This window comes from Oncorhynchus gorbuscha, linkage group LG10 (assembly GCF_021184085.1).
Source record: "Oncorhynchus gorbuscha isolate QuinsamMale2020 ecotype Even-year linkage group LG10, OgorEven_v1.0, whole genome shotgun sequence".
NCBI classification, from domain to species: domain Eukaryota; kingdom Metazoa; phylum Chordata; class Actinopteri; order Salmoniformes; family Salmonidae; genus Oncorhynchus; species Oncorhynchus gorbuscha.
The window spans coordinates 55,469,057-55,494,105 of NC_060182.1; the positions used below are offsets into that span (position 1 = coordinate 55,469,057).

Below are 25,049 nucleotides of genomic sequence, written 5' to 3' on the forward strand. Positions count from 1 at the left end.
TCACCTAGTACTGGACGAAGATTTTTTCTTTAACGGAGTCGGACGCAAAGGATTTACTTCAGACACCCGACCAGGCCCACATCCCTGTCATTCCCAGGAGAAAGAGACGGAGATATCGGGGACATATGTCGGGGTGCCTTGTAAGGATCCGACAGAGTGAGTACTACATCAGCTACGATGTACTACATCAGCTACGATGCTCTACCGTCAGTCCTATTAGCCAAAGTACAATCAAAAAAGACGAGCTATGATCACGAATATCTTACCAACGGAAATTAAAAACAAATATCTTATGTTTCACCGAGTTGTGGCTGAACAACGACGTGGGACAAATACAGCTGGCGGGGGTTTACACTGCATCGGCAGGATAGAAAAGCTGCCTCCGGTAAGACAAGGGGTGGCGGTCTGTTTCTTGTTGTTGTAAACGACAGCTGGTGCACAAAATCTAAAATGAAGGAAGTCTAAAGGTTTTGTTCACCTTAGGTAGAGAATCTCATGTTAAGCTGTAGACCAAACTATTTACCAAGATAGTTTTCATCTATATTTTTTGTAGCCATCTATTTACTACCACAAACCGATGCTGGCACTAAGTGTTAGAGCGTTGGACTAGTAACTGGAAGGTTGCAAGTTCAAACCCCCGAGCTGACAAGGTACAAATCTGTCGTTCTGCCCCTGAACAGGCAGTTAACCCACTGTTCCTAGGCAGTCATTGAAAATAAGAATTTGTTCTTAACAGACTTGCCTAGTTAAATAAAGGTAAAATAAATAACATTTAAAAAACAAGCAAAAACTAAAGCAAGAAGCAACAGTGAAAGGTCAATAAAGAAAGTGTCAGATGCTAAGCTACAGGACTGTTTTGCTAGCACATACTGGAATATGTTTCGTGATTCTTCCGGTGGCATTGAGGAGGAAATCACATCAGTGACTGGCTTCATCAATAAGTGCATTATTGACGTTGTCCCCACAGTGAACGTACGTACATACCCCAACCAGAAGCCATAAATTATAGGGAACATCCGCACTGAGCTAAAGGGTAGAGCTGCCGGTTTCAAGAGGCTGGACTCTAACCCGGACGCTTATAAGAAATCCTGCTTTGCTCTCAGACGAACCATCAAACAAGCAAGCGTCAATACAGGACTAAGATTCAACCGTACTACATCAGCTACGATGCTCGTCGGATGTGGCAGGGCTTGCAAACTATTAGACTACAAAGGGAAGCCCAGCTGCAAGCTGCCCAGGGACACAAGCCTACCAGATGAGCTAAATTACTTCTATGCTCGCTTCGAGGTTCCGAACGACTGTGTGGTCAAGCTCTCCGTAGCCGATGTGAGTAAGACCTTTACAAACAGGTCAACATTCACAAGGCCCTTGGGCCAGACGGATTACCAGGACGTGTACTACGAGCATGCGCTGACCAACAGGCAAGTGCCTTCACTGACATTTTCAACCTCACCCTGTCTGAGTCTGTACTAACAACATGTTTCAAGCAGACCACTATACTCCTTGTGCCCAAAAACTCTAAGGTAACCTGTCTAAATAACTATCGGCCCGTAGCACTCACATCAGTAGCCATGAAGTGCTTTGAAAGGCTGGTCATGGCTCACATCAACACCATTATCCCAGAAACTCTAGACCCACTCTAATTTGCATAACGCCCCGACAGATCCACAGATGATGCAACCTGGACAAAAGGAACACCGATGTGAAAAAGCTATTCATTGACTACAGCTCAGCATTCAACACCAAAGCTCATTACAAAGCTAAGGACCCTGGGACTAAACACCTCCCTCTGCAGCTGGATTCTGGACTTCCTGACGGGCCTCCCCAGGTGGTACGGGTAGGTATCAACACATTTGCCATGCTGATCTTCAACACAGGGGCACCTCAGGGGTGCATGCTCAGTCCCCTCCTGTAATCCCTGTTCACGCATGACTGCATGACCAGGCACAACTCCACCACCATCATTAAGTTTTCCGACAACACAACAGTGGTAGGCCTGATCTCTGACAATTACAAGACAGCCTATAGGGAGGTGGTCAGAGATCTGGCTGTGTGGTGCCAGGATAACAACCTCTCCCTCAACGTGATCAAGACAAAGGCGATAATTGTGGACTACAGGAATAGGAGGACTGAGCATTCGACGGGGCTGTAGTGGAGCAGGTTGAGCGCTTCAAGTTCCTTGGTGTCCACATCACCAACAAACTATCATGGCCCAAACACATTAAGACAGTCTTGAAGAGGGCATGACAAAGCCTATTCCCACTCAGGAGACTGAAAAGATTTGGCGTGGGTCCTCAGATCCTCAAAAAGTTATACAGCCCCACCATTGAGAGCATCCTGACAGGTTGCATCACCGCCTGGTATTGCAACTGCTTGGCCTCCGACCGCAAGGCACTACAGAGGGTAATGCGTACGGCCCAGTACATCATTGGGGGAAAGCTTACTGACATCCAGGACCTCTATACCAGGCGGTGTCAGAGGAAGGCCCTATACATTGTCAAAGACTCCAGCCAGCCTAGTCATAGACTGTTCTCTCTGCTACTGCACGGCAAGCGGTACCGGAGTGCCAAGTCTAGGTCCAAAAAAAAGGCTTCTTAACAGCTTCTACCCTCAAGCCATAAGACTCCTGAACAGCTAATCAAATGGCTACCCAGACTATTTGCATTGTCCCACATTACCTCGACTAACCTGTACCCCCGCACATTGACTCTGTACCGGTACCCCCTATATATAGCCTCGCTACTGTTATTTTACTGCTGCTCTTTAACTAGCTGTTATTTTTTACTACCACTTATTTTTCTTAACTGCATTGTTGGTTAAGGGCTTGTAAGTAAACATTTATTTCACTGTTGTATTCGTTGCATGTGACAAATAAAATTTGATTTAAGATCGGTGTGGAAGAAGTTGAATGGGCTGCACAGATCTCTGACCTCAACCCCATCGAACACCTTTGGAATGCCAACTGAGAGCCAGGCCTAATCGCCCAAAATCAGTGCCCAACCTCACTAATACTCTTGTGGCTGAATGGAAGCAAGTCCCCACAGCAATGTTCCAACATCTAGTGGAAAGCCTTCCGGGAAGAGTGGAGGCTGTTATAGCAGCAAAGAGGGACCTTCTTGTAACGTCGTTCTTCGTTTGTCGAAAGAGAGTCGGACCGAAATGCAGCGTGGTGGTTACTCATGATCTTTAATGAAGGATCGCGATACATGAAATAACAATTACAAAATACAAAACAACAAACGGAACGTGAAATATAATTACAGCCTATATGGTGAAACTACACAGAGACAGGAACAATCACCCACGAAATACAAAGCGAAACCAGGCTACCTAAATGCGGTTCTCAATCAGAGACAACGAGAATCACCTGACTCTGATTGAGAACCGCCTCAGGCAGCCAAGCCCATACAACACCCCTACTCAATCCCAATAAACAAAAACCCCAATACGAAATACAACAACATAAACCCATGTCACACCCTGGCCTGACCAAATAATTAAAGAAAACACAAAATACTAAGACCAAGGCGTGACACTTCTCCCTGTTTGTGTGCATGAACCGCTAGCAGGACACCTACGACAACATCCGGTGAAATTCCAGAACACAAAATTCAAAATACAAAAATAGTAACATTAAACATTCATGAAAATACAAGTGTCATACATCATTTTAAATTTTAACTGCTTGTTAATCCAACCACGTCGTCAGATTTCAAAAAGGCTTTACGGCGAAAGCATACCATGCAATTATCTGAGGACAGCTCCCCACATCAAAATATTTTTTCAACCAGCACAGGCGTTACAAAATCACAAATAGCGATTAAATAAATTACTTACCTTTCAAGATCTTCCTCTGTTTGCAATCCCAAGGGTCCCAGCTACAAAAAATAAATACAAATCTACAGTACTAAATCCATGTATATGTGCTTGTTATCATGTTATCATGTGTCTGTGCAAATGTTTGTGTTGCTTCAAAGTTCTTGCTGTTCCATAAGGTGCTTTTTTAATCTGTTTTTTAAAATCTAATTTTACTGTTTGCTCAAGTTACTTGCCGTGGTGTAGAGTTCCATGTACTCATGTCTCTATGCAGTACTGTGTGCCTCCCATAGTCTGTTCTGGACTTGGGGACTGTGAAGAGACCTCTTGTGGCATGTCTTGTGGGGTATGCATGGGTGTCTGAGCTGTGTGCCAGTAGTTTAGACCGACAGCTCGGTGCATTCAACATGTCAATACCTCTCATAAATAAAAGTAGTGATGAAGTCAATCTCTCCTCCACTTTCAGCCAGGAGAGATTGACATGCATATTATTTATATTAGCTCTCTGTGTACATCCAAGGGCCAGCTGTCCTGCCCTGTTCTGAGCCAATTGCAATTTTCCTTAGTCCTTTTTTTGTGTCACCTCACCACATGACTGAACAGTAGTCAAGGACCTGACTTGTTGATAGTGTTGTTCAGAAGGCAGAGCATCGCTTTATTATAGACATACTTCTCCCCATTAAAACAAATTTGGGGGACTGGTTATTGTTCGGAATTTCGGATGACTGACGTGCCCAAAGTAAACTGCCTGCTACTCAGGCACAGAAGCTAGGATATGCATATAATGGTGGCATTGGATAGAAAACACTCTGAAGTTTCTACAACTGTTAAATTAATGTCTGTGAGTATAACAGAACTGATATGGCAGGCGAAAATCAGAGGAAAATCCATCCTGAATATTCTTTATTTGAGGTCACAGGACATTTCAGTGCTAGCCTATGGGAAATACAAATATATAGGACCCAGCATGCAGTTACTATGGCTTCCACTAGATGTCAACAGTCTTTAGAAAGGGTTTCAGGCTTGTCTTTTGAGAAATGAGCAAGTAGTTGGAAAAACTACAAGGTGTCTCTCATTAGAAAAGTAGTCTTGTTGGAGCGTGAATAAGGTGCGCACTCTTCATTATTTATCTTCCCTATTGAACATACTATTCTCCGTCTTAAATATGATAATTTATTTAGATATTAGAGTACCTGAGGATTAATTAGAAACATCGTTTGACTTGCTTGGACGAACTTTACCGGTAACTTTGGATCCGTTTGTATGCAAGTTGAACGAGTGGATTACTGATATCATTGGCGCCAACTAAACTGACTTTTTTGGATATAAAGGAATTTATCGAACAAAACTAGCCAACCAGTTTGTGAGAAAGTCACATGGTCCCTTAAAGTGGGCTGTCCTCGGACTGTTATGACATGAGATCAGTGTGCAGCTTGATATTGAACCTCTACAGGGGTACTGTCTCGGAGTCAGAATCTATAGTGCCTTGCAAAAGTATTCAGACCCCTTGGATTTCTTCACATTTTATCGTCTTACAAAGTGGGATCAAAATGGATTTAATTGTATTTTTTTTTGGTCAATCTACACAAAATATGTCAAACAGCACGTTCTTTATATAAGATGAATACAAATGTAACAACTAAAATATAGTAGTTGCATAAGTATTCAGCTCCCTGCGTCAATACACGTTAGAAATACCTTTGGCATTGATTACTGCTGTGTCTTCTTGGTTAAGTCTATAGGAGCTTTGCACACCTGTATTGTGCCATTTTGGCCATTTATTCTTTTCAAAATGATTCATGCTCTGTCAAGATGTTGGGGAATATGACTAGACCGCAATTTCCATGTCTTGCCATAGACTTTCAAGCAGATTTAAATCAAAACTGTTACTTGGCCACTCAGGAACATTCACTGTCTTCTTGGTAAGTATCCGGTGTAGATGTGTCCTTCTGAAAGGTGAATTCCTCTCCCAGTCTGCTGTAAAGCAGATCAAAGCAGGTTTTTCTCTAGAATTTTGCCTGTGCTTAGCTCCATCCTGTTACTTTTTATCCTGAAAAACTCTGCAGTGTTTGCAGATGTTAAGCATGCCCATACCATGATGCAGCCATCTCCATGCTTGAAAATAAGGAGGCAGTTACTCAGTGATGTGTTGTTATTTTCCCAAACACAAGGCTTTGCAAGTAGACCAAAAACCCTATTCCTTTCTTCTTCATGTTTTTGAATAGTTTTATTCTCTATATTCGTATTCTTCTTTTCACTGTCATTTAGGTCATTACTGTGGAGTCACTACAATGTTGTTGATCAATCCATCAGTTTTCTCCCATCACAGCCATTGAATTCTGTAGCAGTTTTAAAATCACCAATGTCCTCATGGTAACATTCCTGAGCAGTTTCATTCCTGTCCTGCAGCTCAGTTCAGAAGGATGACTGTATCTTTGATGTGTCTGGGTGGTTTAATACATCATCCACAGCATAATTATTAACTTGACCATGCTTAAAGAAATATCCAATTGTCTGATTTGTTATTGTTACCCATCTACCAATCACTGCCCTTCTTTACTTGACCGAGGGACCTTACAGATATTGTATGTATGGGAGACAGAGGTTTAGTCGTAAAAACAAAACAAAACAAAATCACACAAAGTGAGTTCATGTAACTTATTATGTGATTTGTTAAGCCACATTTTACAAATGAACTCATTTAGGCTTACTTAAAAAAAAGGACTGAATAATTAAGCAAACAACTATATTTACTTTGTAACAAAATAAAATCCAAGGGGTCTGAATACTTTTGCAAGGCGCTGTTAGTCTCCTCGAAATCCCCAGAGGAAACTGATCCCTGTTCTACGCTCCCTTTACGACCTACTTTATTTCCAGCCTCTCTCTTTTTCTTTGTCTGTGTATCTTTCTCTCTCACACACACGCAAGCACTCACGCACACATACTCTATCATTTACCAAAGAAAAACGTTTGCACGTTAGAGAAACTCTCCAGCGGTTGTCAGTATTCTCCTGTATAATACAGTACTTTATAAGAACAAACTTATTCACCAACTGAGCAACCCCAGTCATATCCCTCTTCCCACAAACCCCTTATGGCATTGTATCTTGATAGAATCAGAATCTATTTCTGGTTTGCCAGTGATGACATGGAGATGTGTGTAATGGGACTCACCATTACATTGTGAGCTGCCCTGGTTCCCTATACAGTGGAGAGAACAAGTATTTGATACACTGCCGATTTTGCAGGTTTTCCCACTTACAAAGTATGTAGAGGTCTGTCATTTTTATCATAGGTACACTACAACTGTGAGACGGAATCTAAAACAAAAATCCAGAAAATCACATTGTATGATTTTTAAGTAATTAATTAGCATTTTATTGCATGACATAAGTATTTGATCACCTACCAACCAGTAAGAATTCCGGCTCTCACAGACCTGTTAGTTTTTCTTTAAGAAGCCCTCCTGTTCTCCACTCATTACCTGTATTAACTGCACCTGTTTGAACTCGTTACCTGTATAAAAGACACCTGTCACACACTCAATCAAACAGACTCCAACCTCTCCACAATGGCCAAGACCAGAGATCTGTGTATGGACATCAGGGATACAATTGTAGACCTGCACAAGGCAATAAAATACTTATGTCATGCAAATATGTCATGCAAATACTTATGTCATGCAATAAAATGCCAATTAATTAGTTAACAATCATACAATGTGATATTCTGGATTTTTGTTTTAGATCCCGTCTCTCACAGTTGAAGTGTACCTATGATAAAAATTACAGACCTCTACATGCTTTGTAAGTAGGAAAACCTGCAAAATCGGCAGTGTATCAAATACTTGTTCTCCCCACTGTAGCTATCAATGGAAGATCATTACCGCTCGAGCCTCCATCTGTCAATACATACCCACAGGCCTTCCTTGGCTGGGACTTTTCACAATTAGATTTAAGATTAGATTAGATTTAATCTCCATTTCATACCTCTCTCTTTTGCTCTTATCAAAGTCTGACTGTGTTCAGGTTATGCAACAGTACTGTGAACAATTAGTACCTTTTGAGAATTTAGTCACAATTTCAGAAGATAGTTGATATGTAGATTACATATTGTATATTGATACATGCGTAGATAATAAATTATATATTATTTTTCTAAATGACTGTGAAATGTTGTTTAGTTCATTCATATCTAATGTACATTATGTCTCGTCATGCACTTCAATTATCTAAAAGAATATTCAGCAGTTTGGGCACAGCCTAAATGAAGACCTCATGATACCATGAGCTGTTTTGACCCTGTCTGTCTGCCCGTCACTCTACTTCCTGTCTAGTTCTCTACATGATCACAAGGATGATTTTCACAAGCGCCTGTCCTACACCACCCACAAACTAGAGATGGTGGAGTCTGAGTTTGACTCCACCCGTCAGTACCTGGAGACGGAACTCCGTCGAGCCCAAGAAGAGTTGGAGAAATTCACTGACAAACTACGCAGGTATGTCAGCCCTGTTACATGACGTCAGTCCCGGTACACCATGTCAGTTCCTTATACCTCATGTCCTTCCCGTTACTCCATGTCAGTCCCGTTATGCCATCTTTATTCTCTTACCAGAGCTCCTGTGTCTAACAAAGCGTGACTATGCCATCTTTCACTTCAACCTAATGAGTCAATGGATTTACAAATCGACTAATTAAACTGAGTCTGCATTGGGAATAATCTAATGCAAGGTTCTACAACTATTGTCTATGATCCTATCCCTGCAGTAACATTGCCTGGCTACCCTTCCACATTGCTCTGGCCAACTGATTTTTCTTCTTCCAAGATTAGTCTGGATTTCTCTCCCTCCCCAACAATTTCTATAATGCGAACACATTCTGGTTGGTCCCAGAAACTGATTGGTTACTACATAAGGAAGTTATGAACTTTGATACTCTGATTGGTTAGATTTGTTAGAGACGATCCAATCACTGATGAATTTGTTTTGTACCCCTCATTTCGAAGTCAGACAAACGACTTCTAGGATGGCAGTCTCAGACTTAATGTATGTAGCGATCGATAGAGCAGTGGAATTAAATTCAGGGTGAGTCGTCTCAGGCAGGAACACACCTTGATTCAACTAATCAACGTCTTCAGTCCGGACCATAATTAGCCGAATCATCTGTGTTACTGCAGGGCAAGATGATCAAAAGCCAGTATTAATTCAAATGTAAGTCATTTACAACAGAAGTACTGTGGCTTTTCCTTTCACCAGAGACAAATATTTTTATTTATTTATTTATTTTTTTTTAAAGGTCACATTTTCTGACTTAAAGTAATTGATATTCCCAATGAATAAGGTGAGACGGGAGAATTGAAACCTATTTTAGAGTTGTTTTAAAAATCACATGTACATTTAACACTGTGATGTAGAGATTTCAAAATGTACATTTGTCTGCTAACTAATAGTAACATTCAGAGAACTGTGCTAAATGTGGCTTTTTCACAGTTCTGCCTCAAGTCTGAAAGAAATCCCGATGTTACAATTAACCCCAATAGCAGGGTTAGTTGAAACAGTTTATTGGACATTATCTTTAATAGTACAAATGAGTAGTAATTCAACAATGTTAAGATTTGAAACTGATATATTTGGATGAAAATACACTAAATTGACAGAATATTGTTATTTTATATTTTAGGCATGCTATATTTAAAAATCATATTTTGTATAAGCATTCAACATTATTTTTTCTAAGGTGTAATCTTAGTTGCACTGCCAACATTTAGGTAAAAATCTTAATTTGTCTATATACTATATCATTTTAGGTAAGGGGTAAGTTGTAACACTGTGTTACAACTAACCCCAAGTATACTAATTAAAGGCTTGTAAGAAGAAAAATATATTATTGTCATGAACTATATTCATCAAAATACCTTATCTTACTGATAACAAATATCTACTGTATGTTAGATATATGGAGAATGTTCCACAGATCAATAATCACTTGATTCATGAATTTCAAAATCTTCATAGTCATGTTTGTAAAGACACGAACCATCGGCTCATTGAATAACACCTTTCTAAGTGGCTTCTAATTGGAGTTGTTTATTCTGTAACCCGTGTTACAATTGTCCCCGGTCTCTCCCTGCAATACCAAATGTTTTTTGGCCTACAATATAACTTGACAGGAAACAAAGAAAGAAAGAAATATAATATATATATATATATATATATAGAACGTGTTATGAGATCAATCATTGTTGAGCAGCCTGAAATATAACCTCCAAATCCACTTCGAAAGCACAGTCTTCTTCTATAACAGACATTTTTTACAATGAATCTCCAAATGCTTGTATCCAAACCCCCAAGAGACTGGGGCCAGTGATAATAACATGCAGAAAGCACTGTGTGCTGACAGAGATAGTAGCCTAATGCGGGTAATGATTTAACTAATGGAAGGTAAAAGAACAGCTTATTCCATTAATCCCACTAATGTTTTGGAAGTTGACCAGACAGTGTTTTGTGCTGGGAAACACACCTCGACCTGTGCTGAAATGTTGCCAAAATCCTCAGCTCATTCATGAGTCATGCATAAGTCCTATGGGTTTGATTCTGCATTTTCCATCACCTTTTCTCTCCTAAAAAAAATTCTGCTTTCATCACATGAAATGCGTTTCTCCATGCTTCAATTGTGAGGATTCACATCTAAAAAGTACTGTACAGTATAGTACAGTAAATCAGATATATCCATTGAATGATCTTGAAATTCAAATAACTGTTTTTCGATTTTCATATTCATCATCTTGAATTAAAGGGCAATTAATTATTTGGTTTTGAAAGCATATTCATACTCGAGACTATGTTTCATCAATGTGTACTCTTTCCTGTCCTGCAGGATCCAGAGCAGTTATGCAGCTCAGCAGAGGATCAATCAAGACCTGGAGGACAAGGTGCACAGGACAGTAAGACACCTGATCAGCCATACGCTCCGCTGCTTCAGCCATACGCTCCTGCTGCTTCAGCCATACGCTCCGCTGCTTCAGCCATACACTCCGCTGCTTCAGCCATACACTCCGCTGCTTCAGCCATACGCTCCGCTGCTTCAGCCATACGCTCCGCTGCTTCAGCCATACGCTCCGCTGCTTCAGCCATACGCTCCGCTGCTTCAGCCATACGCTCCGCTGCTTCAGCCATACGCTCCGCTGCTTCAGCCATACGCTCCGCTGCTTCAGCCATACGCTCCGCTGCTTCAGCCATACGCTCCGCTGCTTTAGCCATACGCTCCGCTGCTTCAGCCATACACTCTGCTGCTTCAGCCATACACTCCGCTGACACCCACTTCCAATACTATACAATGTTTTCACATTTAACACTTTGATTTGTTCCGCCGGTTAAGCTCAATCAAGCAGAACTGAAGTAACGCCATCCTTCACATTCGACTCCACTGAGCCGGTGTACAGTGAAATTACCTAAAAACAACTCTATTGTTCCTGGCAGTTTGTTGCGAGACTCCCAAACAGCATTGTGTCTGCCTCTGACAGTCTATACTGGTGTCAACGAAGAAACTCAGAAACAGCAGCTCACCCTCAGGTCTCCTGGAATCTTCCCGAGACCTGCGAGAAGACCATTTGAATTGGCAACATTTCAACCTTAAAATGGCATTCCTACCTTCATTACTCTGTGTTACATTACATCACCTAGTGTGCCCATAAAGTCCTGTCCCTTAAGCACTTCTTCACTCCTAAGAGTCTCCACCTCTTCACAGTTGTGGCGGAGGGGCATTACCAAGATGTTGCTATTGACATTGCAGGGAGAGATTTGTTGCGTCCTAATGCTCCCTGTAAGTACCTCAGCTCTCACTTTGTTCTCATAAATAATGTAGGAGGTGGATGGAGGTTTGCTCTACGCTCCCCACCGGCCACTCCGGTGGCACCCTTGGGGTCCCTGGTGAATACAGCATCTAAGGAATAAGCTCTATTTAGGGCAGCCTGGGGTGCAGCTCCATTGCACCACACTCCAGTGAATTGAGAAATCACGTTTACTTCCCCTGCAACCATTTCAATGATGGTTGTCAAGTCGATGTCTTGATAGTTACACCTCCGCCGTGCACCTTATGTTGCATTTACAATGGAGTTATTTTAATGTCTCATATCCTTTAAGATAAAAAAAAAGGCTTTGGAATATGAATGTTGCTGATAAGGCTGACCTGTTGGTCAGGGTCTGGCATCAGTGCATGAAAGGGGAAAGCCCCAACTCTGTTTCACTAAGCAACACATAGGAGCATAGCATCACACACGCAAGCGTGCCTGCATACGTACATCACACACACCCTGGTCCCTCATGGAGAGACTACATAACAGAAATGGTAGCGTCACGTCTGTCAAAAGACTGCTGAATGCAACGACTAACGAGCAACCGTAGTTCTGGTGCTTTGGTTTCCCGTCACTGGTTATTTTGACTTATCAGGATTGGGTGAAGATGGTACTTAACGTGGGGGGGGGTGATTTCAAGCAATGATTTCAAGCAGAACGTTATTGGAAGGGGTGGAGCTTTGTCTGAGATCTTCCGTTTAGGGGGGGTTTGAAACTTTGTTAGTCTCGCTAGTATATTTTCCTTATATATCTCCCACCAGAACCTGATCGAGCATCTGACACAATCTCACGCACACACTTACGTAATTGCACACACACGGCTCTGAGGCACCTTGGCCCCTGTAATTGGAGCTCGGACAGATGGGCTATAGGAGTGAGTGAGTGTGTGTGTGTTTGTTTGAAGACGTGTGCGACAGACTGCTAAGAGGCTCACCAGCTTTGTTTTGTAAAATAGAGCCAATATAACATAGGCCAAACAGTAAAAATTATAACAAGAACAGCTATCATGAAAATATTAAAAGTAAGAACACCTAAGAATGGGTATATTGATTATTCCATACCCCCCCTGAATTGGGGTGGATCTGTCTCTCTTGGTGATCGGCTATGTGGTCTGTGGTTTGAGATCTTAGATGAGAACTCCAGTATAATTGATCCGAACATGCGGTCTCCCTTGGTGAGAGGCCCCTCTCACCACTCTAAAAGCAATTACATGATCAGAGACGGAGTGCAATCCATGTCCAAATTGATAGAACCTTGTTAGAAAACTACTACAACTTCTTTTTCTGGGCATATCTCTCCCAATCTCCCCTGACAAGAGCTCCCCTTTCCATTCGTTCCTCCTTCAGACCCCAAAGACACTGTCATTACTGTTCAAGAGGAGTCCCTGGTCAGGCCCCAGGTCCATATTTAAGACGTACTGTATGACTGTATCATGATTAAAAAGAGATTTTTAATCTCATCAAAACAGAAGTTTGAGTCAATGGCTGATTCTCCGTGGCCATTTTAATAGAATATGACTGTGAAATTAATGTATTTTCCCAACCACCTCTTCTTAGATGATTAAGATGATTGCCTCAGGCAAGAGATTGTGGTGATAACACTGTTCATACAACATTGTCTCAACATTAACCCTAGATATGCCTATTTGTGGGCTACATGTTTTGTAGGCCTATTATATCCATTGGTGCTGAGGTATAAGAAAACCAATAGCCTATCTATTACATGTCGTTATATGACAAATTTCGAACATTGATCCAGGCAAAGTACTGTATATTATTTACACCAGTTCTACAGTATTTGTGTATTATTCGCTGTTTCTTCACCCATCGCTCTTTAGCACGTCTGAGTAATCAGAATTGCATTGTCACAAAAGACAACAGCCACAAAATGTATCCTGAATCATATTCTGTCACACACTTCTACTGTATTCCAGTCATGTAATTATTATTTTTTTTTTTAAGTGGTTGGCTTTTCAAAGGAATTAGCTTCCTTGGACCTTGGTGTAACTAATCGCCATTCATGACAGGAAGTAGTACAGGATTGCGTCAGAAGCATGCCTCATTGTGATCGCCATTCCTTTTGATGTCTCGAAATGGCATTTTAAGGGCAAAATATTTCTCGAGCAGGAAATGGTCTTAGACACTATGTGATAAAGAGGTTCAATCAAATCATGCAATTAAAAAGTTCTGGAGGAGAAACTACAGGGAAGATCATTAGAAAAAAAACTACAAACCAAACGATTAAACAACCAAGTAAGAGAATAGAGTGGGAGGTTTCCACAAGGGTTTCTATTATTTTGCATCGGGACAAGAGTTGTTTCAGACCATGTTACTCAACTACGGCCCAGAGTGTAACCTGGTCAGGTCACATGGTCAGTGAAAAACCCTCCCTGGACCCTGGCTGTGGCGACTCCAGTGTTGACAGAGCTGTGGAGCTGTCTGCCCGGTCAGTGCTGAAAAGCCATTTGGGCGAAGGCCAGAGGAAAGGGCCCTCTGCGGGGTGCTGAACTAGTGCTGCCCAGCCAGCAGCACACTGAACCATATTAAATATTATATTAACTGTACCTTAACTATTTCTAACACTTTTCTAGCTCTACATAGATCAAAATAGTATTTCGTAAAATACCATTTTGAACTGTATATAGATTAGTAGAATACAAGGCCCCCAGAACAAATGTGTACTCTAATGACTACTTTAATTAGCCCATCAGAATAGAGTGGAAAGCTTAATGAAGCCTTGGTTCTATGAGGAAGGGTTAGCTTGCCTCCTCATGACACCAGTGAACAAGGTAATTATTGGGGCTGAGGCCCCTGGAGTGGTTGTTGTTTTTGTTAGTGTTGTTGTTGTCGTCGTCCAAAGCCACCACACACGATCTGGGGGCGAAATAGCTAACAGCTAATGAATGATTCACATACAGTATGGCACCTTGAGGGTAATATTGCTCTTGTGATCAAGGAGATGTTTGTGTGTGTGCTTGCACACAAGCAGGGGTGTGTGTGCCTTTCAAGATCCCGGCTAAGCAGGCAGCTCCCGGCCCTACTGGCACTGCAGTGAGCGGTGCTGACACTCTTAGTCTAATTAGAGTTCTCATCAGGGTGTGCTGCCTTTCTGCCATGCTCACCAGTGTGCCAGAAGAGCCTGTTTTCTGAGCCATACATTTCTCAATGTGCTATTCGCAGTGCACTCATTAGTCAATGCTTTTCAATGAAAAGTGTAAATTAAACCTAGGGGATAGGCATCACAGAACATACAGCTCACCAAATTGGGTTATTGTTGCCACCGTTCTGCATTTTTGTTTGTTTACCAAGCTTCTTCAAATCAAATTTATTTCTAAAGCCCTTCTTACATTAGCTGATATCTCAAAGTGCTGTACAGAAACCCAGCCTAAAACCCCAAACAGCAAGCAATGCAGGTGTAGAAGCAAGGTGCGGCAGGGTAGCCTAGTGGTTAGAGCGTTGGACTAGTAACCGAAAGGTTGCAAGTTCGAATCCCCCGAGCTGACAAGGTACAAATCTGTCGTTCTGCCCCTGAACAGGCAGTTAACCCACTGTTCCTAGGCCGTCATTGAAAATAAGAATTTATTCTTAACTGACTTGCCTAGTAAAATAAAGGTTAAAAAAAAGGTGGCAAGGAAAAACTCTAGAAAGGCCATAAACCTAGAGAGGACCCAAGCTATTTTATTTTGTACATTTTATTTAACCTTTATTTAACCAGATAGGCTAGTTGAGAACAAGTTCTCATTTACAACTGCGACCTGGCCAAGATAAAGCATAGCAGTGTGAACAGACAACAACACAGTTACACATGGAGTAAACAATAAAAAAGTCAATAACACAGTAGGAAAAAAAGAGTATACATTGTGTGCAAGAGGAGGTAGGCGAATAATTACAATTTTGCAGATTAACACTGGAGTGATAAATGATCAGATGGTCATGTGCAGGTAGAGATACTGGTGTGCAAAAGAGCAGACAAGTAAATAAATAAAGAACTGGAACTGGAAGGAAAGGAGGCCAAATGAGGTGTTGGCTTTAGGGATGATCAGTGAGATACACCTGCTGGAGAGCGTGCTACGGGTGGGTGTTGCCATTGTGACCAGTGAACTGAGATAAGGCGGAGCTTTACCTAGCATGGACTTGTAGATGACCTGGAGCAAGTGGGTCTGGCGACGAATATGTAGCAAGGGCCAGCCGGCTAGAGCATACAGGTCGCAGTGGTGGGTGGTATAAGGTGCTTTAGTAACAAAACGGATGGCATTGTGATAAACTGCTTCCAGTTTGCTGAGTATGGATAGTCAGCTTTACTATGGTGAGTTTGGCGGCGTGAGTGAAGGAGGCTTTGTTGCGGAATAGAAAGCAGACTCTAGATTAGATTTTTGATTGGGGATGTTTGATATGAATCTGGAAGGAGAGTTTAGTCTAGCCAGACACCTAGGTACTTATAGATGTCCACATATTCTAGGTCGGAACCATCCAGGGTGGTGATGCTAGTCGGGCGTGCGGGTGCAGGCAGCGATCGGTTGAAAAGCATGCATTTGGTTTTACTAGCGTTTAAGAGCAGTTGGAGGCCACGGAAGGAGGGGTGGCCAGTCCTCTTCTGGCTGTGCCGGGTGGAGATTAACAGAACATGGCCAAGATGTTCAAATGTTCATAGATGACCAGCAGGGTCAAATAATAATAATCACAGTGGTTGTCGGGGGTGCAACAGTTCAGCACCTCAGGAGTAAATGTCAGTTGGCTTTTCATAGATGATCATTCAGAGTATCTCTACTGCTTCTGCTGTCTCTAGAGAGTTGAAAACCGCAGGGGCAGGTCTGGGACAGGTAGCACGTCCGGGGAACAGGTCAGAGTTCCATAGCCAGAACAGTTGAAACTGGAGCAGCAGCACAGCCAGGTGGACAGCAAGGAGTCATCAGGCCAGGTAGTCCTGAGGCATGGTCCTAGGGCTCAGGTGAGTGAGTAAGTGAGTAAGTGAGAGAACTTCAATTCACACAGGACACCGGATAAGACAGGAGAAATACTCCAGATATAACAGACTGACCCTGTACCCTCGACACAATCTACTGCAGCATAAATAGTGGAGGCTGAGACAGGAGGGGTCGGGAGACACTGTGGCCCCATCTGACGATTCCCCCAGACAGGGCCAAACAGGCAGGATATAACCCCACCCACTTTGCCAAAGCATAGACCACACACCACTAGAGGGATATCTTCAACCACCAACTTACCATCCTGAGACAAGGCAGAGTATAGCCCAAAAAGATCTCCCAACACGGCAGAACCCAAGGGGGGGGGGGGGGGGGGGCGCCAACACAGACAGGAAGATCACGTCAGTGACTCAAACCACTCAAGTGATGCACCCCTCCTAGGGACAGCACCAGTAAGCCAGTGACTCAGCCCCTGTAATAGGGTTAGAGGCAGAGAATCCCCGTGGAAAGAGGGGAACCTGCCAGGCAGAGACGGCAAGGGCGGTTTGTTGCGCCAGTGCCTTTCCGTTCACCTTCACACTCCTGGGCCAGACTACACTCAATCATAGGACCTACTGAAGAGATGAGTCTTCAATAAAGACTTAAAGGTTGAGATCGAGTCTGCGTCGCTCACATGGGTAGGCAGACCATTCCATAAAAATGGAGCTCTATAGGAGAAAGCCCTGCTGTTTGCTTAGAAATTCTAGCAACAGTAAGGAGGCCTGCGTCTTGTGACGGTAGCGTACGTGTAGGTATGTACCACAGGACCAAATCAGAAAAACAGGTAGGAGCAAGCCCATGTAATGCTTTGTAGGTTAGCAGTAAAACCCTGAAATCAGCTCTTGCCTTAACAGGAAGCCAGTGTAGAGAGGCTAGCACTGGAGTAATATGATCAAATGTTTTGGTTCTAGTCAAGATTCTAGCAGCTAGTAACTGAAGTTTATTTAGTGCTTCACCCGGGTGGCCGGAGGGTAGAGCATTGCAGTAGTCTAACCTAGAAGTAACAAAAGCATGGATTATTTTTTCTGCATCATTTTTGGACAAAGTTAGATTTTTGCAATGTTATGTAGATGGAAAAAAAGCTGTCCTTGAAACAGTCTTGATATGTTCGTCAAAAGAGCGATCAGGGTCCAGAGTAACGCCGGAGGTCCTTCACAGTTTTATTTGAGACGACTGTACAACCATCAAGATTAATTGTCAGATTCAACAGAAGATCTCTTTGTTTCTTGGGACCTAGAACAAGCATCTGTTTTGTCCGAGTTTAAAAGTAGAACATTTGCAGCCATCCACTTCCTTATGTCTGAAACACAGGCTTCCAGCGAGCGCAATTTTGGGGCTTCGCCATGTTTCATCGAAATGTACAACTGTTTATCATCAGCATAGCAGTAAAAGTTAACATTATGTTTCCGAATGACATCACCAAGAGGTAATATATAGTGAAACAATAGTGGTCCTAAAATGGAACCTTGAGGAACAAGGTATACAGTTGATTTGTCAGAGGACAAACCATCCACAGAAACAAACTGATATCTTTCCGACAGATAAGATCTAAACCAGGCCAGAACTTGTCTGTGTAGACTAATTTGGGTGTCCAATCTCTCCAAAAGAATGTGGTGATCGATGGTATCAAAAGCAGCACTAAGGTCTAGGAGCACGAGGACAGATGCAGAGCCTCAGTCTGATGCCATTAAAAGGTAATTTACCACCTTCACAAGTGCAGTCTCAGTGCTATGATGGGGTCTAAAACCAGACTGAAGCATTTTGTGTACATTGTTTGTCTTCAGGCTGGCAGTGAGTTGCTGCGCAACAGCTTTTTCAGATAAAATTGAGAGGAATAGGAGATTCGATATAGGCCGATTTTAATTTATTCATTTAAAAAAGATATTTTCTGGGTCAAGGTGTTGGCTTTTTCAAGAGAGGCTTTATTACTGCCACTTTTAGTGAGTTTGGTACACATCCGGTGTATAGAGAGCCGTTTATTATGGTCTTGCTAGTTTTCTCAGCACGTACCCAACATGCATTACCCGTTATCCATTAGCCAGGCTTGTCACGGATTGATGTAAAAAAAATCTCAAACAGCAATCAAACTTGAGCTAGATAAAGACATGAACTAAAGCTTCTTCAAAAGATACTGTCTCTCACCCTAAGAGTTGAACTGGGGCCAGAAGGGAAAAGGAGATAAAGAAAACCTAAAATATTTAGTTGAAGCACATCAAACTTTAGATTAATTGGCTTTCAAGTCACATATGGCCAGCCCTATCCTTTAGAGACTTGTAGGCATTTCAGAGAATTTTACACAGATTGATCATTGAAAACTTTTGAGCAGGTAGTTATTTATTTCTTGAGAGGCTGATATCCTTTTTTTCAGGTTACAAATTGTATTTTTTCTCAGAAGCATGTAAATCTTGTATTTCTCTCTCCCCTTCCCCAACTCTAGTATACAGTAATTGCGTCTCGTGGGGGGGGGGCTCCGTTTGTTGCCAGGTGAAGACAGCAGTTCAGTGGAGACAGACAGGCAGGGGGATATAAAAATAAATAAATAATAAGAACACACTGCAAAACACAATTGATCTCCAAATCGAGGCTAAAGTGAGGGACAAGGATTGCATCTGCATGTACAAATTTGATTTTCCAATATTCACATAAGCCCAGTCGTATTCTGCAGTCTATGATTTAAAAAGTTCTCTAACCTCTGTAAATTGCCTTGCTGCCCCATTGTGTGAGGCATTGGCACATCAAATTATCTAACTTTGGCTGGATGTGGATGAATGTACAGTAGGCTTCACTGTCGACTCTATGGGGAACAAAAAAAGTTTTCAAGTCAGTCACTGGATGGCCATGACTAGGTCTGTTGCGGTGACCATATTACCACCACAACGCCAGTCAGGAGTCAATATACTTAAGTATATTTAAAACCAAATACTTTTACTCAGGTGACTCACTTTTACTTGAGTCATTTTCTTTACTCATGTATGACAATTGGGTACTTTTTCCACTACTGGCCACTTCATATGCACACTCTCACTCTCTCCAGACTGGGAAAAAATTATATTCTTCTTACTATAAAAGCATATAGTATTAAATTAATGGCACGGGACTTAGAAACATATCTTGTCTGCTAAATGAACAAGCCTACAGCCTGCGGCAAGGCACATAGCCAGATTACGTACAGTAATACGACTCATATTGTTCTTCTGAAATAAATGTTCTTCACATCATCATGTTTCTTTAAACTTGCCTAAAATAAACAATGGATTTATTGTGATGGTGTATATTTAATTGATTTAGACTTTTTTTCAAATGTAGATGTTCCAAAGGTGCTTGTACGTGTGGAGGCCATTACTCACTCTCAACCCCAACAATTGTAATTAAATAAAGCCTCAAACTGTACTGCCAAGATGGTATATGACCATGTCAGTCTTCATATGCAAATCTATAATATCCTTCACTCTTTTAATCTATGGGCAACCTCTAGACTATTTCTAATATTCGGATGTTAATCAGCCCATGGCAGAATGTCAATCCAAACAGGTTGCAGATTAGGGTATTCAACTAACCCAAGAAACAGTTGAAGTGAGTCATTCAAATTCAAGTTACATGTACTGGCTACAACTCACATTTTTACAATTTCCACCTTCCCTGGAGTGGACACGCTCAATACCTTTCTGGCAACTTTACAAACCCATTCCACGTTAGGAAGGGCTAGTTTTGTGAGAGGTGGTTTTGGGATGTGAAAATCTCTGAAAAAAGCCAGGGACAAGGCGTTAGTAGCTTTGGAGACTCGTGTCAGGAGGAGACTCATGTCAGTCTCCTATGGGGGTATATAGCAAGACTCACCTTCCCCCAGAGTGAAAAGTGATTACAATGCTGCACATAATGTGCCTGAATGAGACCGCCAAAGCAACATGCCAGAGCAGATTAATGAGAGATTTACAGAATGGATTTGACTATCAATGCCAACCTGTTGCTTGAACCGACAATAATTGACTTCTATTAAAACGGCTCCCCCACCCCCGTGTTTCAAAAATAAATCGTGACCCTTGTGCGGTGGAGACTCAATGATGCATCCTTTCTCAAATCCTAATCCCCCAACAGGGGATTAACAATTATTGGGTGAAGGGGGAAAGGATCTTGTTGCCATGTAATTGTTTGAGGCTAAATCTCTGGAAATACTAAGGTGTCAAACATTGACCATTGCTTTAACCGCTTTAATTTCTCAGGACTATGATCGATGCCCCCCCCCCAACCCCCTGGCAGAATAATTGATTTTATTTGGGCACTGGCCAGTGAAGTCTTATTTTAATTAAGACCTGCTACTGGCATAGAGAGCAGGAACACTGACTGGCTGACTGACTGCTCGACACCTCTTCTCACTCTCCTTTCTCTTCCTGGTCTTTCAATTCCTCCGCTCGCGCTCCCTTCACTCCTTTAGTCCCAGCACCATGAGGACAAGAAAAGAGCGCTGAGCCGGGAGATCATCGCCCTCAACAATCACCTCCTGGAGGCCAAGATCACCATTGAAAAGCTCAGGGGAGACAACGTGAGTATACTGTATAAGCCAGTCGTTGCGCATCGGGGAATCACTGAAACAACTAAACGGCCAATTAGACGACCAATGGCCGGTGGCGGCCTTGCCAAGTGTGCCACCTATAACATGAACCCAACATAAAAACCTGTGCTGATAGTAGCACTTCAAAGAATGTACTGTCTGGAGAGAGACACGTGAAAAAGTATCTATTTTTGATACTGAATTATCAGATCTTCAACCAAAACCTAACATTAGATCAAGTGAACCTGAGTTCACAAATAAAACATGTTTTGTACTTATTTTACTTATTGAATTAACAAAGTTATGCAACACCCAATTCCCCTGTGTGAAAATGTAATTGCCCCCTTACACTCAATAACTGGTTTGGCCACCTGTAGATGCAATGACTCCAACCAAATGCTTCCTGTAGTTGTTGATCAGTCTCTCACACTGCTGTGGGGGAATTTTGGCCCACTCTTACATGCAGCACTGCTTCAACTCATTCATGGATAACATGGGTCCCATTGTGCCTGGCGAAAAGCAAAACACTGCACTCCACAGTAAGAACCTTCTACCAACGGTCAAGCATGGTGGTGGTAATCCCAGACCTAATCCCAATTGAGATGTTGTGGCAGGACATGAAATGAACAGTTCATGCTTGAAAACCCACAAATGTTGCGGAGTTAAAGCTGCTCTGCGTGGAAGAGGGGGTCAAAATTCCTCCACAGCGACGTGAGAGACTGATCAACAACTACAGGAAGCGTTTGGTTGGAGTCGTTGTAGCAAAAAGGTGGCAAATTACTTTTACACAGCATACAGTACATGCTCGTTCCTTGACATAGCTTTCACCTGAATTCACCAAGTCAGTCTATGATCTCTTATTGATGTGACTTGTTAAATCCACTTCAAATCAGTGTAGCTGAATGGGAGGAGACCAGGTTAAAATACAGATTTTTAAGTCTTGAGGCATGAATTGTGTGTGTGCGCCATTCAGAGGGTGAATGGGCAAGATAAGTGCCTTTGAACAGGGTATGGTAGTAGGTGCCAGGTGCACTGATTTGAGTGTGTCAAGAACTGCAATGCTGCTGGGGTTTTCACACTCAACATTTTCTTGTGTGTATCAAGAATGGTCTACCACCCAAAGGACATCCAGCCAACTTGACAACTGTGGAAAGCATTGGAGTCAACATGGGCCAGCATCCCTGTGGAATTTATGCCCCAACAAATTGAAGCTGTTCTGGGGGAAAAGGGGGGTGCAACTCAATATTAGGAAGGTGTTCATAATGTTTTGTACTCTTGTGTACAGTAGTTACTCCTAAATCAATAGGGGATTTGAGACTGTAAGCAGGTTTAAAGCTAGAGTCTGGATTTGGCCCTGGGGACCTACTGTGTCAATCTACGGTCTTAGTCTTGTTGATGTGAATCCCCAAGCATCTGCCTAGCTTCACACTCTACCTAGCTCTCTGCAGGGCTGCTGTGCTAGCTAGACACATCTGAGCCATTGGGCATGATGAGAATCCCCTTGAATCCAGGGAGGCTGATTGGGGTCAGAATGAGGTCTTTACAGGAGAACTTTATCTGTTAGCAGGAGTAGGCAGACATTTTGTCATAAGGGAATGCTTTGAATTAATTGGAGATGGCGAACTGATATGAGGAAGACCAAATAAGTCATTAGGTTGACTCTGGCTGCATTTACAGATGTGGAAGGAAGAGTTGGGTGGAACGGTAAATGTGTCTTTGTCACCTATTTTTTGTTGCTGTACCTACTTCTGTTAGCAACAGCTTTCACAGCTAGCCATTTCCCTCTGGTTGCAGCCAAAAGCTATTCTCTCAGTTAGCATGGAACTTCTTCACATCAGAGTCCTGAGAGAAAACAACATGGCTGACATTGAGACATCAATGACTGGATGAGACAGGTCTTTGTGCTGCCTTCAAACTACCACAGTCCCAATTGTTCTGTATGTGAGAAAAAATAATTGCACACGGTTAACTAGAAGGAGAATTGAAGCTGTCAAAGAAATGCCTTTGATGTTTATGAGAGGGCTGTCAGAGTTTGCTGTGTCACAGAGGAGTTGCAGTGGGAAAGCGAGAGCATGGATACAGACTGACAGAGAGGAAGCTTTACTAGCCTAGCCTCTAGATCAGAGGAGAAGAGCCCATTTCAGAAGCCCCGTAATGAAATTACAGTGAAGAGCTTTATTGCAATTGAAAAAAAGTCCCTCAGAGTTAATACGATTTTGCGGATCATTAATGCCATTGTCAGCGCCACAGGGGCCTGATGAGAAAAACAAACACTATTTTCTGGGTGGATGGATTTGTTCCGTGGCCGATGATGTGTTTGTTACTTCGATTGGGTTCTCCCAAAGTGTTAGACCCTCAGAGCTTTAAATTGGAGTAAACATTTGGGGTTGTCACTAGAGGATTGAGGGGGAAAACAGCTTCAGGATGTAGAAATCAATCTGGAATATTTTTTTTCGGGGGGGCATTCTTTTTTGTTTGTCAAGCATTGGTAGGTTAGCAACGCCACATGCTGAAATGACTGTTTGGTCCCATTCTACTTGGTTGTAGTAATACCATGTCATTACATGTAGCAACCTATTTGAAACAAATGTTGGTCAGTTACTCCCATTACAATTGATACACTTCTTAGTCTGCATGGCAACCCAACCTATGACTCAACAGTGTTTAATCTTTTCCATTTCCCAGGACCTTTACAGGAAGGACTGTAACCTGGCAGCGCAGCTCCTCCAGTGCTCCAAGTCACACCACAGAGCCCACAAGCTATCCGAGGTGAGTTCTGCGCTGCTCTACACTCACACTAACAAGTAGCCCCACGTATTATTTCCCCGGTTGATTTCACCGTGCAAAACCGCCTAAGACAACATCTAGTCCACTCGAAGGGGAGTAAGGAAGTGAGGTATGAGAGAGAGAAATATCCTCACAGTTCCTCATAATAAAAAAAAATCCTCAAAAGACGTGGGACTACCTTTTAAACATAAGGTCACGCATATATGGATGAAGTAGTAATGCAGCTATGGTATGAAATTGACAGAGTTATTGAGGTACTGTAGGATATCAGCATCCACAGCTGCGGACTCATTCGGCTCCCCATAATCACACGCCGATGAAATAACAGTGATTGGCTTTTGAAAGCACATTCCTCCTTTCGAGTCGACAAAGTGACCAATTCCAGAGCATTGACGAATCCATCACAAATGCAGCGATGAATATAGCCGAGTGCGACCAAAGGGATGCTGTATGATTTTCACTGGGACTTAACTCTGCTACCCAGCCAGAGAAAATGTATAGTGTACAGAGGAGCCCCTCGGGAAAGCTGCTGAAAACAGCGTGTTGGAGTGAGACTCATTAACCCTGCAGTCTCACCTACTTTTCCACTCAATTCTCAAATGGGGAAAGCAAGGCTGCAACAAAACAAATAGCTCCATACTTCAAAACACTGGTATTTTTTCTGATTGGTGTCTATTTTCAACAACAAAAAACAACAGTGGCTATTTTAGATTTTGTTTTATTCTCAGCTGGAGACCTTGAGCCACTGGTCTAATTTAATTTGAAGCTGCTCCCGGTGATTGTTTTATTTATTTATTAAGGGCCTACACACAATACCCAATAATATCAGAGTGGAATTGTTTTTCGAAATGTTTACAAATGAATAACAAATGAAAATCTGAAATGTGTTGAGTCAATAAGTATTCAACCCCTTTGGTATGGCAAGCCTAAATACGTTCAGGAGCCTAAATACGTTCAGGAGCCTAAATACGTTCAGGAGCCTAAATACGTTCAGGAGCCTAAACACGTTCAGGAGCCTAAATACGTTCAGGAGTAAAAATGTATTCAACAAGACACATAATACATTGCATGGACACAATAAT

At 42.3% G+C, this 25,049-nt stretch overlaps 1 protein-coding gene across 1 annotated transcript in view; it reads left to right on the top strand.

Annotated features, from left to right (window-relative positions):
• The window catches only part of LOC124046909 (brain-enriched guanylate kinase-associated protein-like), a 65,226-nt gene that overhangs the window by 37,244 nt on the left and 2,933 nt on the right, over positions 1–25,049 (top strand). The window contains exons 2-5 of the mRNA XM_046367678.1: positions 8,172–8,314; positions 10,693–10,759; positions 21,064–21,171; positions 23,866–23,949. Coding sequence (XP_046223634.1) covers positions 8,172–8,314; positions 10,693–10,759; positions 21,064–21,171; positions 23,866–23,949 — 402 coding nt within the window. The remainder of the gene's footprint in view (positions 1–8,171; positions 8,315–10,692; positions 10,760–21,063; positions 21,172–23,865; positions 23,950–25,049) is intronic.